At 40.7% G+C, this 14,894-nt stretch overlaps 1 protein-coding gene across 6 annotated transcripts in view; it reads left to right on the forward strand.

Annotated features, from left to right (window-relative positions):
- Positions 1-3,490: 3,490 nt before the first annotated feature.
- The window catches only part of LOC136678104 (pituitary adenylate cyclase-activating polypeptide type I receptor-like), a 33,889-nt gene continuing 22,485 nt past the window's right edge, over positions 3,491-14,894 (forward strand). For all 6 annotated transcript variants that reach the window (XM_066655947.1, XM_066655949.1, XM_066655948.1 and 3 more), the window contains exons 1-2: positions 3,491-3,582; positions 10,111-10,266. In XM_066655947.1, coding sequence (XP_066512044.1) covers positions 10,210-10,266 — 57 coding nt within the window. In that variant the 5' untranslated portion in view covers positions 3,491-3,582; positions 10,111-10,209. The remainder of the gene's footprint in view (positions 3,583-10,110; positions 10,267-14,894) is intronic.

The raw sequence follows: 14,894 nt of genomic DNA on the forward strand, positions 1-14,894 counted from the left end.
ATTTCGTTCTCTGTCAAACTCTGGGTGTTGGGGGTAAACAGATTTTACAGAAATGTGGATGAATTATTGCAAAAAAAAAGATATGACCAAATTCTTCCAAAGTATGAACGCATTTTCCTGTCGCATACCATTTTTTTATATGGTTTGGCTGCAAAGTGTGTAAAGCTGAACTTACATGGCACAGAAGCACTATGATGCATGAGCATTTGAAAAGGAATGTTGGAGCCATAGAAAAAGAAGATGCAGGGGGCGCAAAGTAAGATTGGTGAAATGATAAAACAATCAAAATATTGCTGGTTTTATAACATAGCTTGTGTTGTGATGTGAGTAATAAATTGCGTCCTTAATACGAGAGCACAGTTGTTGTGGCTGCTACTACTAATTAGTACTACTGAGGCTATGTAATAAATTTGCATAATTTTTCCACACATATCATTAGTCTCTAAACTAACTTACATGTGCTATAATTGAGTACAGGATGTACTCTGTGCATCATACAATTCTCAGGATCTCATTATATCATAATATTGATATACTGAAATGGTTTTGCACTGTGAAGGACTGGCGCCCCCTCCAGGGTGTGTACCCACCTTGCACCCAGTGACTCTGGGTAGGCTCCGGACCCACCGTGACCCTGAATTGAATAAGCGGTTACAGACAATGAATGAATGAATTAATTAAATGTTTTTTATTTGTTTTCCATTCATGCCAACAATAGCATATGTTAGCACTGTGTTACATATAAATTTAATTATAATTAATCCATTATAAAAATATTAGCTCAGTGCTCGTCAGGTATTCAGCGTGGGGCTCTGTCCGAAATGAGAGGGCTGTAATATATTTTTCCAAGGAGTGCACTGCTGCTCCTTTAATGTGCTCTGATATGTGAGTTCTCTTTGATAGAGTCTGAGGACGCTATGCTTGGTGATGGACAGGGCTGCAGCGCTGGTTATTAGTGAGGAGTGGCCCACTCTCCTGCGCTTTGAGGGGCTGCAGAATGCTCCCATAGCTGGAAATAGTTTTCTTCCATGGAAACAGCAGCTATTGATTTCAGGGTTTCCCCCCCCCCCCTCATCTTATAAATGCACATCACATACACGGCCCACTTATTCATAATTGTTTTTTTTAAGAATGTAGATATGTCCCAGTAAACTCTCAAACTGGTCAGGTCCTCAGGAGCTGGACTGAAGGCCTTAATAATTTCATGGATCCCTGACATCATTAGAAATTGACTGTGGAAAAAACAATATTGTGACTTATAATTGTATAAATCTGTGAGGAGATTCATATGATACCTTATGATAACTGTGAATGTGAATATGAGATGTAGCTTAACCAATATCCAGTCAGTTCTTACAAATGGAAGAATGTAGCCCTGAATCAGGATTCTTTACTGAAGTAGACACTGTAAAATTGCAGCATGCAAATCAAATATATTCCAGTAAACATTTCCAGAATTTTCAATGGCCCAAATGTCCATTGTTAATCATGAACAGCCATAAATATATTGATATGCACCAGTGTTAGGCCTGTTGCTATCTAGCTAATAGAAATCCCATTGGGGAGCTGGTTAAATATAAACAGTCAAACACAATATGGTTTCTCAGGATGTAGAGGGGAAGTCCATTCACATATACACAAAAGCACTTCAAAATTAGAAGGCAAGGGGTAGTTGTGTCAGCATTTGCCCATTAGCTTCTAGGACAAATGAGTTTATGAACAGATGTTTTGACTTTTTTCATCAGCATGGGGAAGTGTTCTCAGATTCTCTTTTTTGGTAACTGCTACAGGTAAAGGAACAAATTCTTATTCAATGGGTTGGCATCTTTACTTGCTGTGACCAAAAATCACACACCAAAACAAAAGGGAAGCACACTGTTAAAAACAATAACCAGTTTAAGATCTTTGGTTTTTTTAATATTAAAAAATGTAAATTTATATGGTCACATTCTGGTGCCATTCCACTCTGAAGCAGCTGTTATACTTTAACATTAACATTATAGCTATTACAATCCTATACCCTCCCTTAAATCATGCAGCAGTTACATTCTGGTGCTTAAAAGCCAGAGTGTAACTGTGGCAACAGTTTAAGGTGGAATAGTGCCAGAATGCAGCTGCTGCATCCTTTAAAGTGGAATGGTGTTGGATTGTTACTGCTGCACCATTTAAGGTGAACTCGTGCCAGGAAGTTACTTCTACACTCTTAAAGGTGGACAGGTACCAAATTTGATTTTTTAAGGTGGAACTGTCTTATAATTTGATTTTGTTTGGGCCCAGAATTCAATTGCAATCCATCCTGTCCCACATTATGAACATGGTCTTGATGCACTAAGCTGTAGAAATAGGGAGCCGTTATAATGAAATGTAAATAAGTGTGGGAACAGTGACAGGCCCTTTCTCTCCCTAGGCCTTCCGCTTGTTGCTAGTGTTCCGTGTGTCCAGGTATTTTTGGGCATTTGCCGCCCCTCTGTGTGCTCAGCAGCTCTGGAGCTCCAGAGGATAAAGGCTGTGCTTTCTCAATGTGTTGAGGAAAGCTGGAGCAGAGGAAAAAGCTGTGGACGCAGCTCATCTCTCACTGTGTTTAATGGCCTCTGGGCCGAGAGGCTGTAGTAAAGCTATTAGTTTTATGTATTATGTATTGTACACAGAACAGCAGTGATTGATCATTTACACTCTTTCTCTCTTCCTTTCAATTTCTCCCCCCCCCCCCCAACACTCTCTCTCTCACTCAGTCTTTCTCTCAATTTCTTGCCCCAAGCTCTTTCTCCCTCTCTATCTCTCATTCTTTCCTCTCTTCAGTACTTCCCTTTTTCTCTGTCACTCCATCTCTTTCTTTCATGCTTGCTAAATCTCATTCTATTTCTCATTATTCTCTCTCCCCCTCTTTTGTTGTCTCTCTTCTATATATATATATATAAATATCATCCTCCACTCACACGTCTGGACAGTTTCACACAGCAAATCCACTTACTAGCATGTGCATTTGGACTGTGGAAGGACACCAAAGCATCTGGAGGAAACCCACACAGACACGGGGAGAACACATCAAAGCCCATACTTAACACGGGGTGTGATTATTTTAATCATATGCAACTGCTCCGTATGGTGCCATTTAATTCTAAGCAGGTTCAAACCTATTGCACCTTAAATTAGCTTAAGTCGCTCATTATGGGGATGTCTACATACTTTTGGACAAGTAATTTACTTGTAAATTTTACTTCTACTTGAGGCAGCAGTGAATTGCGTCACTCGCTGCGGTGTGTTCTGATTGGCGGATTGGAGGAAGGTAAAGTGTAAACACTAGACGCGTTAAATATATATTTATTTATTTATTATTTATTTATTTTCTGTATATATTCTCTTCATTCCTCTGGGGCTCCTACTCTCTCTATCTCTCACACTTGCTTTACCTACTCTCTCTCTCTCTCTCTCTCTCTCTCTCTCTCTCTCTCTCTCTCCTCCTCCTCCTCCCACGTTCTTGCGCGCGCTGCGCGTTGCAGACGTTTCCACACCGTGTGCGCGTCCCGGAGAAAACGCGGACCTACATCGCGGATTACAGCAGCGCGCGAAACTCGGACAATGGTGAGTGCACGGATTTGTCCCCTTTATCTGTATCCCCTTTTAAAGCTTTGTTTTTGCGCGTACCGGCATGTGAGTGATGTACGCGCTCGGCATGTCAGTGACCATAAGGACGACTGCAGTGTGTGCATCTGCATTCGCAAAGGATAGGAAGAAGAAGAGCCCTCTGAGGTTGGGCAGGATGGTTCATTAAGGGTTAATAATGGCTGCTTTTAATAATTGATAAGCGCGAGACTCGTCTGTTGGGATTGAGTCCGTCTGCTGGAGCGCGAGCTGTGTATTGACAGGGTATCACTGTGCATCATATGCGTTTACAGTAGTGGAGCTGCAGTGGGCACATGCTGCATGTATATGATGTATGTGCAGGCACTGAATACAAGTCTCTCTCTCTCTCTCTCTCTCTATACATGGATTATATATGTGCTCAGTTTATAGGCTCATGTGCGTACATGTCTACATATACCTATATATGCCTTATAAGTATTCATTTACTATACAAGCATATAATCTCTTATAGATGCAGACTTGCTATATTTGCCTTCACTCTATAAATGCCTATAATATATAAATGCATCTCTATATGTCTCAATGGCAAAGGCCCTGAGCCTCTATATGTTTACTACATGTCGTTTTGCATTGAAGTGTAATTGTAATGCATCCTACTGACATGTGCTGAATGGATTTTGTTGTTGTTGTTGTTTGTATTTTTTCACATCCTACACATGGTGTAGCTCTGTGTGTCCTCTGCCTACAGCTCCGCGCCTCACGCAGCAGACGGGATTATAGCTGATTGAACGCAATATGGCAGCATAAGCCAGGGCTGAGAAAGTGCCATTGATCAAAATCGTATGCTGTTCTTCAGGGAAAAGAGTCAGAGTTGTTGTGTGAATTTGCCACAGACAATAATACTGAATCTGAACCGAGGGTTTGCAGGATCATGCTGGAATAGGCTTCTTTCTTCAGTCCAGGGTTAAGGATCCCTTTGAGCTTTCAGCTGACCAGAACCAAACTAATCAGAGGATACATGAATAGAAAAGGAGCGAAATTCATTATCGGATTTAATCAATAAGACCATCTTCGTCATAATCATCATCAGTGGCTGGACCGTGTTCCCCGATTAGACGTTGCGATGGTACATTGATGCAACAGTGAGTCACCACAGCAGCCTCATGCTACAGCAACTAAATTCAGAGATAGGAATCTTTATCTCTGTGGAAATGTCCTCTATTTTGTAAGAATTTGCAGCATTTCAAAAACTGCTAATCACAATTGCATACATTTAAAGCTACAGTAGGCACCTCATCCAACATTTCTCCTGAAATCCAGGGTATTTAAGGGTCAGCTGGTCCTGCTTTGCTGCAGTCAGTGCTTCTGCTCTTCCTTGGTTTCCACCTGATGCTGGAACACTGCTGTAAGGATATGAAGGTATTCGACACAAACTTGAATGAGTTCAGGGACAGACAGTGGATGATTATTCTAGCTCGGAAACACCAAAGCCACACTCGCTCCATCAATCATTCCCACAATTCCGCTGCTCAACAACCCAATGTTTGGAAGCTTTATGTACCCCTAGCCGATGCTCAGCATTAATCATGCAGACATTAGGCTTATGTTCTGCTCTTTTGTTTGAGTGAGCGTGTGAAATTGTCCACAGGCGTGAGTGTTTGTGTTACTGGGTGAGTGTGTGAAATTACATTCTGAGCAGGCTCCTAAGCCACTGCGACCCTGATCAGGATGAAGCTCTTACAGAAGGTAATAGAATTAAGTGTTTTAAACATGGCTATTACAAACACCTGTTACTAAATGCATTTACACTATCGAACTGTTTAAGGAACACTAGTTGATTCTCTTTAATCTGAAGCACATTAGAGCTTGTGTTGCTCCTCTCTCTTAAAGAGACAAGATTTAAGTGCTGTTTATCTGAGGGGATAGTTGTCACTATATATACCAAGCCATTTGGACTGGAAATACAACGGCATTGGACTCATTTACAAGTATCTGGAGCTAGTTTAGTTTAACGTTACTGAAAACCATGATTCCAAACATGTGCTTGGAACAAATATGTACATTTTCGGAGGCATTTGTCACAGCCTGATTCTCATGGATATTTGCAAAGAGTTGTGAAATGCTCGCTAAATATTCGAGCTGGTGAAACATGCCACGGAAATTGTAGCATGTTTTGACATTAGCGTGTCTGTTTATGTTTCGCTAAATGTTGGAGAAGATGAATTGGCTGTGGTGAATGCCGCCAAGAATCAGCAAAAACAGATGTGAATAACAAGAAGAACAAGGAACTTCAGATGGTCACTGACCTTGCTAGTTTCCAAGAAGAGGTTACACAGTTTCCTACACTATCCAAACATAAGGATGCTGGTTTGCACAGAAGAGAGCAATCGGATTTGATCATTTATCCTTTACATAATACTGTGCTCATGATCAACACATTGTTTTTCTCTGAGTGATATTCTCAGTGTTTAAATGAAAATGAATCAACATACTGTTTAAATATAATGAACATATCCCTGTTTAACTGAATTTGATGCTGTAAATTGTTAAATTAAAGTCATATATCCAGAGTTTATTGACCTTTTTACAGTATTAGTGTCTGTGTAAAATAAATAGATAAATAAATAAATAAACAGTTCAGTTATGGTATGCTTCCACTTGCACTTTATCTAATACATGTCAGTGGAAAGGTAAATAAACTGAGGTTTAGCATATTTGATGTAATGAAAATGAGTTCGGTGGCCATACTGTGTTTGGTCAAACCTTGTCTGGTTCTGATTGGACTGCAGCAGACTCTTTACTTCATTTATTACCTCAGAGAAAGGCCAGCACTGTGAGCATTGGGAATGAGAGAGATTGCAAGAGATGTTTACTTAACCCCAATATTTATATTCATAAAATTGTTTTAAGGTGCCTTAATAATTCCTCAATAAATAAATAAATAAATAAAATGCAGTCAGTGCAGTTTAAGGTAGGATGGGGAGGGGAAAACAGGAGAGTCTAATATAACATGGTTTAATGTACTAAACCCATGACCTAGGAACACCAAGCTTTTCTCAGTTACTACTGATAATACGTGCTTAAACTTGATTAAATATGAAGAAAAACATAACATTTGTTACTTTCCGTTTGAGTTAGATTAATTGTTTTAGCAGTGGAGGGCACTTATGATCAGTAATTGAGGGGAAAATGCTGTCCCTAGGTCGTTGTTTTAATAAATCAAGTCTCGCTAAACCACAAGAGCCCAGACTCAGCTCAAATTATGAGAACAATAAAACAGACCAAAGAAACAACATGGAACCCCATTTTGCCCACATTTCTTGCCATATTCTGTCATTATGTTTGAGCTAAAATCCCAGAGGTAACAGACATAGTGATAAATCCCTTCAAATGGGATCAGAATGAGTCGTATGTAACAGGACATGTTACTGAAGCATTTTAATAGTTCAACAAAATCACCTTTTAGAAATAAAAATGTGATTTTAAATCAAACATTCCTATAGTCTCTTTGTCACCGAGCACTCCGTCAACCTCCAGTTAGAAGCTGGAGCGTGAAACGTAATTTCAGCCTCAGGTTCTCATTTAAGGTGGAACGGAAAATTCGAAAGCGACGCTAGCTTTAGCCTCTTAATGAATGGCTCATTTAAGGTGAAGTGGAAGACAGACCTCTGCTTGGCGGTGCTGGAATGCCAGTTTGATAGATTTTTTTTGGGGCCCAAACCGTTATGTCACAAATCATTTTAGCATAGATTGGATTTAAGGCGAAGTTAAAAACCATAACCTGGGAGTTAATAATAATAATAATAATAATAATAATAATAATAATAATATAATGAATACAATCCACAATAAGATTTTTTGTTGATGTGAATGTGAGATTAACCACTTAAGCATTTAAATATTCAATATAAAATATAATAGAACATTTAAATGTATATAAAATATTGCTGCCCTTGTGATTTAATGCTACTGCTGCACTTCCTGTCTCTAATTCCTGTTGAGAAACTGGTCCTGGTTTCTATCAAAATATGAATAAAGCTATTATCTGATATATCTCAGATAAAATATTGCAACATTTATTACCATTGCAATAATGTTTCTTTAATTATATGTTTTCTATAAATGTATTTATTTTATTTAGGGTTGTGGTTGGAATGTCACAGCACTTACTATATGTGCTTTGCTGATTCTGATTGGTCTGGTTGCTTTGTGTTATTGGGTTAAATTTCCCATCTTGAAACTTGTGTAGACAATATTGATGATGTAGACTAAATTTGCAGCTCTTGCCATCTGAAAATAGCTACTATATTGTGTATTGCAACTGCAGTAAAAACAAATTAATTTTGCTGCGTTATCTGAACATGTGCAGATCTGGGCTTATGTCAGAGATGGAAAATTTGATGTAGAGTCGTTGTCCTTATGTTCTAAAGCAGGGGACAATTTTAGAGCAGGCAGAGCTTGAATATAAAACACATTTGTATCATCTCTGTCCTGTTGCTCCTCATTTAGATCATTATCAGGAGGCCAGAAAAAGACATGTCTCCTCTCTGAGTGACGGCTGCTCTCAGAGAACTGCTGACGTCCTCTGACTGAACCCCTCGCTCAAACCAGCACACTCCTTATCCACATTTGATCACCTGCTGATTCTCTCTCTCTCTCTCTCTCTCTCTCTCTCTCTCTCTCTCTCTCTCTCTCTCTCCTTTGCCCCCCCCCCATTGTTTTCTACATACAGAATATTTGTATTTTCCTTGTTTACTCTTCCAAGCAAACATTTTAGTTAACAGCATTTGACTGAATTTGGCTGTTGCAGGATTAAATCTGGAACCAAATTAAATTAAAATTTGTTAAACAGGATGTCAGCTTCATCCATGAAAAGTGCATGATCTAAGGTAGAAACTGATGAAACAAAGAGATTTCATACACCTGGCAAACAGCTTTAGGTCGTGGGAAGGGGTTGGATGTAGCACTGTTTTAGTTTAGTGCAGTTTCTGCAGTGCTGAGCCTGGAGTGACAATGACAGAGGCTCTATGCTTCCTAATACCAAATAATAAAGCATCACTATGATTTTGAGCTGTGTTTTTGAGGTAAAAAAACAACAACTATGTAGTGTTCCTTTAATATGCACCCAGTTCAGCAACAGAATGAGTGCCGTCTGTCAGCAGCACAGTTTTCTGTCAGTAGTGAGAAAGGGCATAGAGGAAAACAGTGAAAGCACTTTGGTCATATCTTTTTTTGTTCCTCTAGGTCTTGATAAATCTGCTGTGGTGTGTGTTGTAGAGGCGCGATGTGCAGCTGATTCTACGGCGCACTCTGAGTATCCCATCATTATTTGATAAAGCGCCCCAGTTAGATGTAATTGGATTTAGAACCAAAGGGCAGGAGTGTGGAGGCTGTGTGTTTGTGCGTGTAGCACATGAATTGGAAATGTATTTTGCTTTTTACTAATTCACATTTAGTAGTGTCACAGTCACACAGCTCCAGGGGCCTGGGGGTTGTGGGTTCGATTCCCGCTCCGGGTGACTGTCTGTGAGGAGTTTGGTGTGTTCTCCTATGGTCCAAAAACACACATAGGTATGTAGGTGTGTGTGAGTGAATGTGTGAAGGACTGTTGCCCCCTCCAGGGTGTGTTCCTGCCTTGCGCCAGTGAATCTGGATAAGTGGTTACAGATAATGAATGAATATTTGGATTTGCTTATTTCTCCTTTATCTACTAAGGATCTTATCTACTACCTGTGTGTGTGTGTGTGTGTGTGTGTGTGTGTGTGTGTGTGTGTAAACAAGTCATTCTGTGAGCATAACTGCAATTCATTTTCACATCCCCCTATTTTGGTGGGAAATGATGTGAATAAGTAAGAATGTGTGACAGCTGGAGGCCAAATAAATCCTCTGCTTTGCTTGGTTTTGCTGTGGACTGGATAGTGAAGGAGATCTTTACAGCCTCCTCAGATCATTAAATCTCCTCTTTCTCACAGATTCCCATAAACAGACACTTTCCCTGCAGCTCTCCTACTCTCTCTGCTGACTTCTCATTCCAGCTGTTCCACCATTGTCACGTTTCCTCACAGCGTTGATCATAAAACACTTGAATGGAACTAATAGAATGCTGGGCGTTATATAGGTGACAATACAATGTCAAGGACAAGGTCATATATGTAAATGCAATACGAATGTTTCAGGCATAGGTCAAGGAAAGTTCAGCATTCATTACTTTACAAAGGACAAGAGGAATATGTGTATACAGCACTGAACAAACTTCAGAGGCCACCCTTTGTACTTTATTTTTCGTTGGAATTTCTGTTGAAACAATATAGCACAAACGCTTAAAAGAGTTCAGTAAAGTTAAAGATGGGACTCAGCCATGACCAACATAATCTTCACCTTCAGATAAACACACTTCGTATACTTTTAGGTGTAACAGGAGTGAAGTCATCAGTGCTGTGTGGCTTCAGCGCCCCCACTGTTCTGGCTGAAAGGCCGCAGTCAGAGATGTCCTCATTAGACTGAAACCTTCTGTGTCTTTTCTAGGTTTTTTTAGGCTGAATGACTGCTGTGCGGAGGCCTGACCACTACTCTTGAGGCCAGTCAGTTCCCTGTTCCTGATCACTCCATACAGCAGTGGGCAGAATGAAGCGACCTTCAGCCATCTTCCTCCCCCTCCTCGTCCTCCACTTCATCTCTCTGGTGAGGGCACACACAAGACATATTCATTGTGCACTTTAAACACATTGGTGAAGTGTAAAGCCACAAACAAAGAAGTGTGGAAACAGATTAGCAATGTGAAGAAACAGTTTAGGGCAGTGTAGAGACATTAGAATTAGAGAAGAACAGAGATATTGACAGAAGAGGGACATATTAGAGATATATTATAAAAATGTAGAGACGTTTGGAGTAGATTAGAGATAAATGACAGAAGTAGTGAATTTGATAATACAGAGATGATTTGTTTAAAAAAGAGGGGTTTTTGAAATAGCCTTCGGGAACTGAAGCACTAAATTGAATGTAGACATCTTAAATCTATTTGTGAAGTATGGCTTTGTAATAAAGAAACAAATGTCCATCCATCCATCCATTATCTGTAAGCGCTTATCCAGTTCAGGGTCGCGGTGGGTCCAGAGCCTACCTGGAATCATTGGGTGCAAGGCAGGAATACACCCTGGAGGGGGCGCCAGTCCTTCACAGGGCAACACACACACTCACTCACACCTACGGACACTTTTGAGTAGAAATAAATGTCTTCATTTATAATATCTAAACATAGTTAACTTTTTTATTGTGTTTATATTTCTACATACAAAATCAGAACACATTGTAAATATATTTAACTCATATAAATCATAAAAACATAACTCTCTCAATATTTTCCTCTCATTAGCTACTTGAAGATACTCGGGTAATTAAGGGTTAATTATCTCCCTCTTTTCCACAAGTGAACCTAGACCTGGGTCTTAATGAAGCATCTTTGTCCTGCTTTGGTCAAAATACCACATGGATCAAACACCACAGCTCCTGCTTCTTTTAATGATAATGAGCTGCTGTTAACCCTGACCCGAGCGCACAGCAGTGAAGAGTGAGGAGCAGAAGCTCTGGATTTTTACTCTGTTCTCTTTCTTATCTATTCTCTATTTCTCTGTTTTTGCTCAGTGCTCTTATTTCTCGGCCATATAAGATGTGTGTGTGTGCACATGTGTGTTTGTGTGTGAGAGATCATGATTCACATATTAAAATACGATGTGGCTGGGTTGGGTGGCAGTTGTGTGGGGGCCCATATGCAAAAACAGAGCTGAGGAGCAGGGGCTGTTGGGAAACAGTGCGAATCCTCATGCAGGAGATGATTTTGTTGACAGCCCATCTGTTGAGAACCCCACCCCCCTCCAACCCCAAAGCCCACTAGCCCTGGCTTCAGAAGATGAGAAGAGCTGGATCATAACTGTTAAACTGAGCTTCTCTCTGAGCTTGTTCTCTACAGAGAAGTAATGGAAGCAAAAGTGCAGCACTCTTGTCGTTTCAGTCTGTGTGTTTTAGCCGAGCGAAAGTGGCTAAAATCCAGAGCTTCTGCTCCTCGCCCCTCACTGCTGGGCATTTGGGTCGAGGTGAACAGCAAATGGCTCATTATCCTCTAAAAGAACAGGTGCTGAAACCCCATGTTCTACACAGGGCTGTTTAGAGAGGGAGAATGCTGCTGTGGGTTTTGATCCTTCTGGTATTTTGATCAAATCATGTCACAGATGTTTCATTAATTTATTTATTAGTTTATTTATTTATTTTTTTGGGTGGGGGGGTATTAGTGAATTATTAATCAAACAAAATAAAATTGATGCTTACATTTGGTTAAATGCGCTTTCCTACAGGACACACAGCTTTTCTACAGGACACACACACTACTAATAATGTTTATAATAGCAGCTTTGTTTATATCAAAGATAACATGTAAAATCTGTCACGTCTAGGTCTTTCTTCTATGGTTTCGTAAAGAGGGTGGAGGACATATGTCTTAGAGCAATCTCCTCTACTAAAACCCCATTGCCCTGTCCCCTGCCTCTGAGACTAAAGCTTTAATCTGACATTAAGATCAGTGTGGGATGGAGAGTGGAGAAATGAAATGAGGAGAGTGGTGGGAGAGGGTAGGAGAGAGATATAGAGATATAGCACAACATCCTTCTGCTGCTGTCTGTTGTGCTGTGTAATATAGTGGATTAAAAATTGTGGAGAGTTCTTTCTTTTCACTTTATGACCACTTGCTTTTGTTTTTTTCCTCGGGAGACTTGGCTAGGCTGTTTCTCTAAAAGCAAGTTGTTTTCACGTTCTGTTTCTCATGATCCAAACAATCCCAAACACATTCAGAGATGTTGACCTCTGACCCAGTCGATTGTTCTGAGACCACCAGCAGCTCCTTTGTTTAATTTCTTCTTTTTTTTCTATGTCCTTTTGTCGGTAACAGCTTCTTGACAGCTCCACGTCCTTTCAGAGACACAGCTATGAGTGGATGGACGTACCTGTGGACTCAGATCTTAAGTAAAACTTTGAAAGATCACAGGTTTAAGAGCTGACTATCTGGTGAGGCCAGTTTTGGTGCTCTGCCAGTCCTTGCAGGGTGGTTAAGTGTCCCACATTTTCTTGGGATACTTCTTAGGCTGTTCTGTTCCATATGTAAGTATTTTGTGTCTAAAATAAGTTGCTATTTTGTTGGTTCTGACATTGAAGATTACCACTATTTGCCTGTGGTTTGACTTCAAAGTGAGAACATTTTATTCTGCGACTGTATGAAAACAAGCCCACACTCACATGCACGGACAATCAGTCACGCTCTTATTTGCTTTCCCGGAAACCTGATTGCAGTTGAGTAATCCAAGGCAAGAAACGAGAAACGTTCTGTATGGGATTGAAATTTAATGTTTCAGTCTATGAATAGATGTGCAGCTTCTGGATTAAGCTAATGTCGTGCTGTGGCATGGCCATCAATCATCGGGCATCCAGTTACTTCTCCCGTTGCTGGGGAGGTCCTTCTGGATTGCCTGCTTTCGTAAGACACAGCAGGGTTCTTTAATGCGAAATGCCACACTCAGTATTAGCTTTGCAGCTTTGGATTGTAACATAAGAACCTTATTTACTTTTAATATATCCCTGAAATGCTGTGACTTCAAAACAGTATTTGCATGGCTTTACAGGCTTTAGTTTTGTTTCTGTGTATATTATCAGGCTTTGTAGCTGAAGGAAAGGGATTGCGTTACATTGCATTTATTATTTACATCCATCCATCCATTATCTGTAACCGCTTATCCAATTTTAGGGTCGCGGGGGGTCCAGAGCCTACCTGGAATCATCGGGTGCAAGGCGGGAATACACCCTGGAGGGGACGCCAGTCCTTCACAGGGCAACACAGACACACACACATTCACTCACACACTCACACCTACGGACACTTTCGAGTCGCCAATCCACCTGCAACGTGTGTTTTTGGACTGTGGGAGGAAACCGGAGCACCCGGAGGAAACCCACGCGGACACGGGGAGAACACACCAACTCCTCACAGACAGTCACCCGGAGCAGGAATCGAACCCACAACCTCCAGGTTCCTGGAGCTGTGTGACTGCGACACTACCTGCTGCGCCACCGTGCCGCCTTATTATTTACATATTTACATTAAATATTATACAGTACGGTGCAGCAAGTAGTGTCACAGTCACACGGCTCCAGGGATCTGGGGTTGAGCGTTTAAGTCTCGCTCCACCTGTGAGGAGTTTGCTGTGTTCTCCTTGTGTCCACGTGGGTTTCCTCCCACAGTCCAAAAACACACGCTGTTAGGTGTCCATGGGTGTGAGTGTGTGAGAGAATGTGTGAGTCTGTGTCACCCTGCCAAGGAATAGCACCTCCTTCAGGGTGTGTTCCCACCTTGCGCCCAGTGATTCTGGGTAGGCTCCTGATCCACCGCGACCCTGAACTGCATAAGTGGTTACAGACAATGAATGAACGAATTGTACAGTACAGTAATCTCTTGTTTTTCGTGGCGGATGCGTTCCAAGACCACCCGCGAAAAACGAATTTCCGCGAAGTAGAGGAAAGTTATTTTTTTAAATGTATTTAACGAGTATTTGGAAATTTTAAAACCCTCCCTGTTACTGTTAACAACCCACCCTTTGCATTAAACAGTCATTCTATAATGTTTTTCAGCTGGAACTACATGTGATATCCCACCAGTTTCTTTAATAGAGTAATTGCTAAGCTGTGATTTAGCGTAAGTAAATTTCACTCGGATGTGGACATGAACAATACATGTACTGTACGTAAGAAATACTTGTAAATGATATATTTTGTCACCTAGAGGCCTAGTCTATTGCATGTAAATAATCAAAAAAATATTTTTGGCTATTCATCTTTCACGGTTTTCCTAGATTTTCCCTAAATATCCGAGATATAGTGGCCATAAGCCCCCTTGAAAAAACTCGCGAAGTAGCGAATCCGCGAAAGATGAACCACGAAGTAGCGAGGGATTACTGTATTATTAAACAGGAGATATATAAGATAAACATTTTGTTGCATGTTTGTTGCTGTGAGTTCCTGTATATTGTGTTGTAACTTGCTACGACGACCTATCGGCTGTGTGGAGCAGTCAAGAAGCTGATACTGGGAAAAGGAAATAGGCAGAAAAGTGTGAAGTTTGGGAAGGGAAAACCATAAAATAGCCCAAATCAGATGACTCTGGGTTGAACTCTGTTGACACTCCTGACTCACTAGTCAGAAAAAAGCAACCACCTTTACCTGTCGGAGACGTTGAGTTGTGGGGATGTTTTATGAACTGTAAAACCTGGTAT

The sequence above is a fragment of the Hoplias malabaricus genome, chromosome Y (assembly GCF_029633855.1).
Source record: "Hoplias malabaricus isolate fHopMal1 chromosome Y, fHopMal1.hap1, whole genome shotgun sequence".
NCBI classification, from domain to species: Eukaryota; Metazoa; Chordata; class Actinopteri; order Characiformes; family Erythrinidae; genus Hoplias; species Hoplias malabaricus.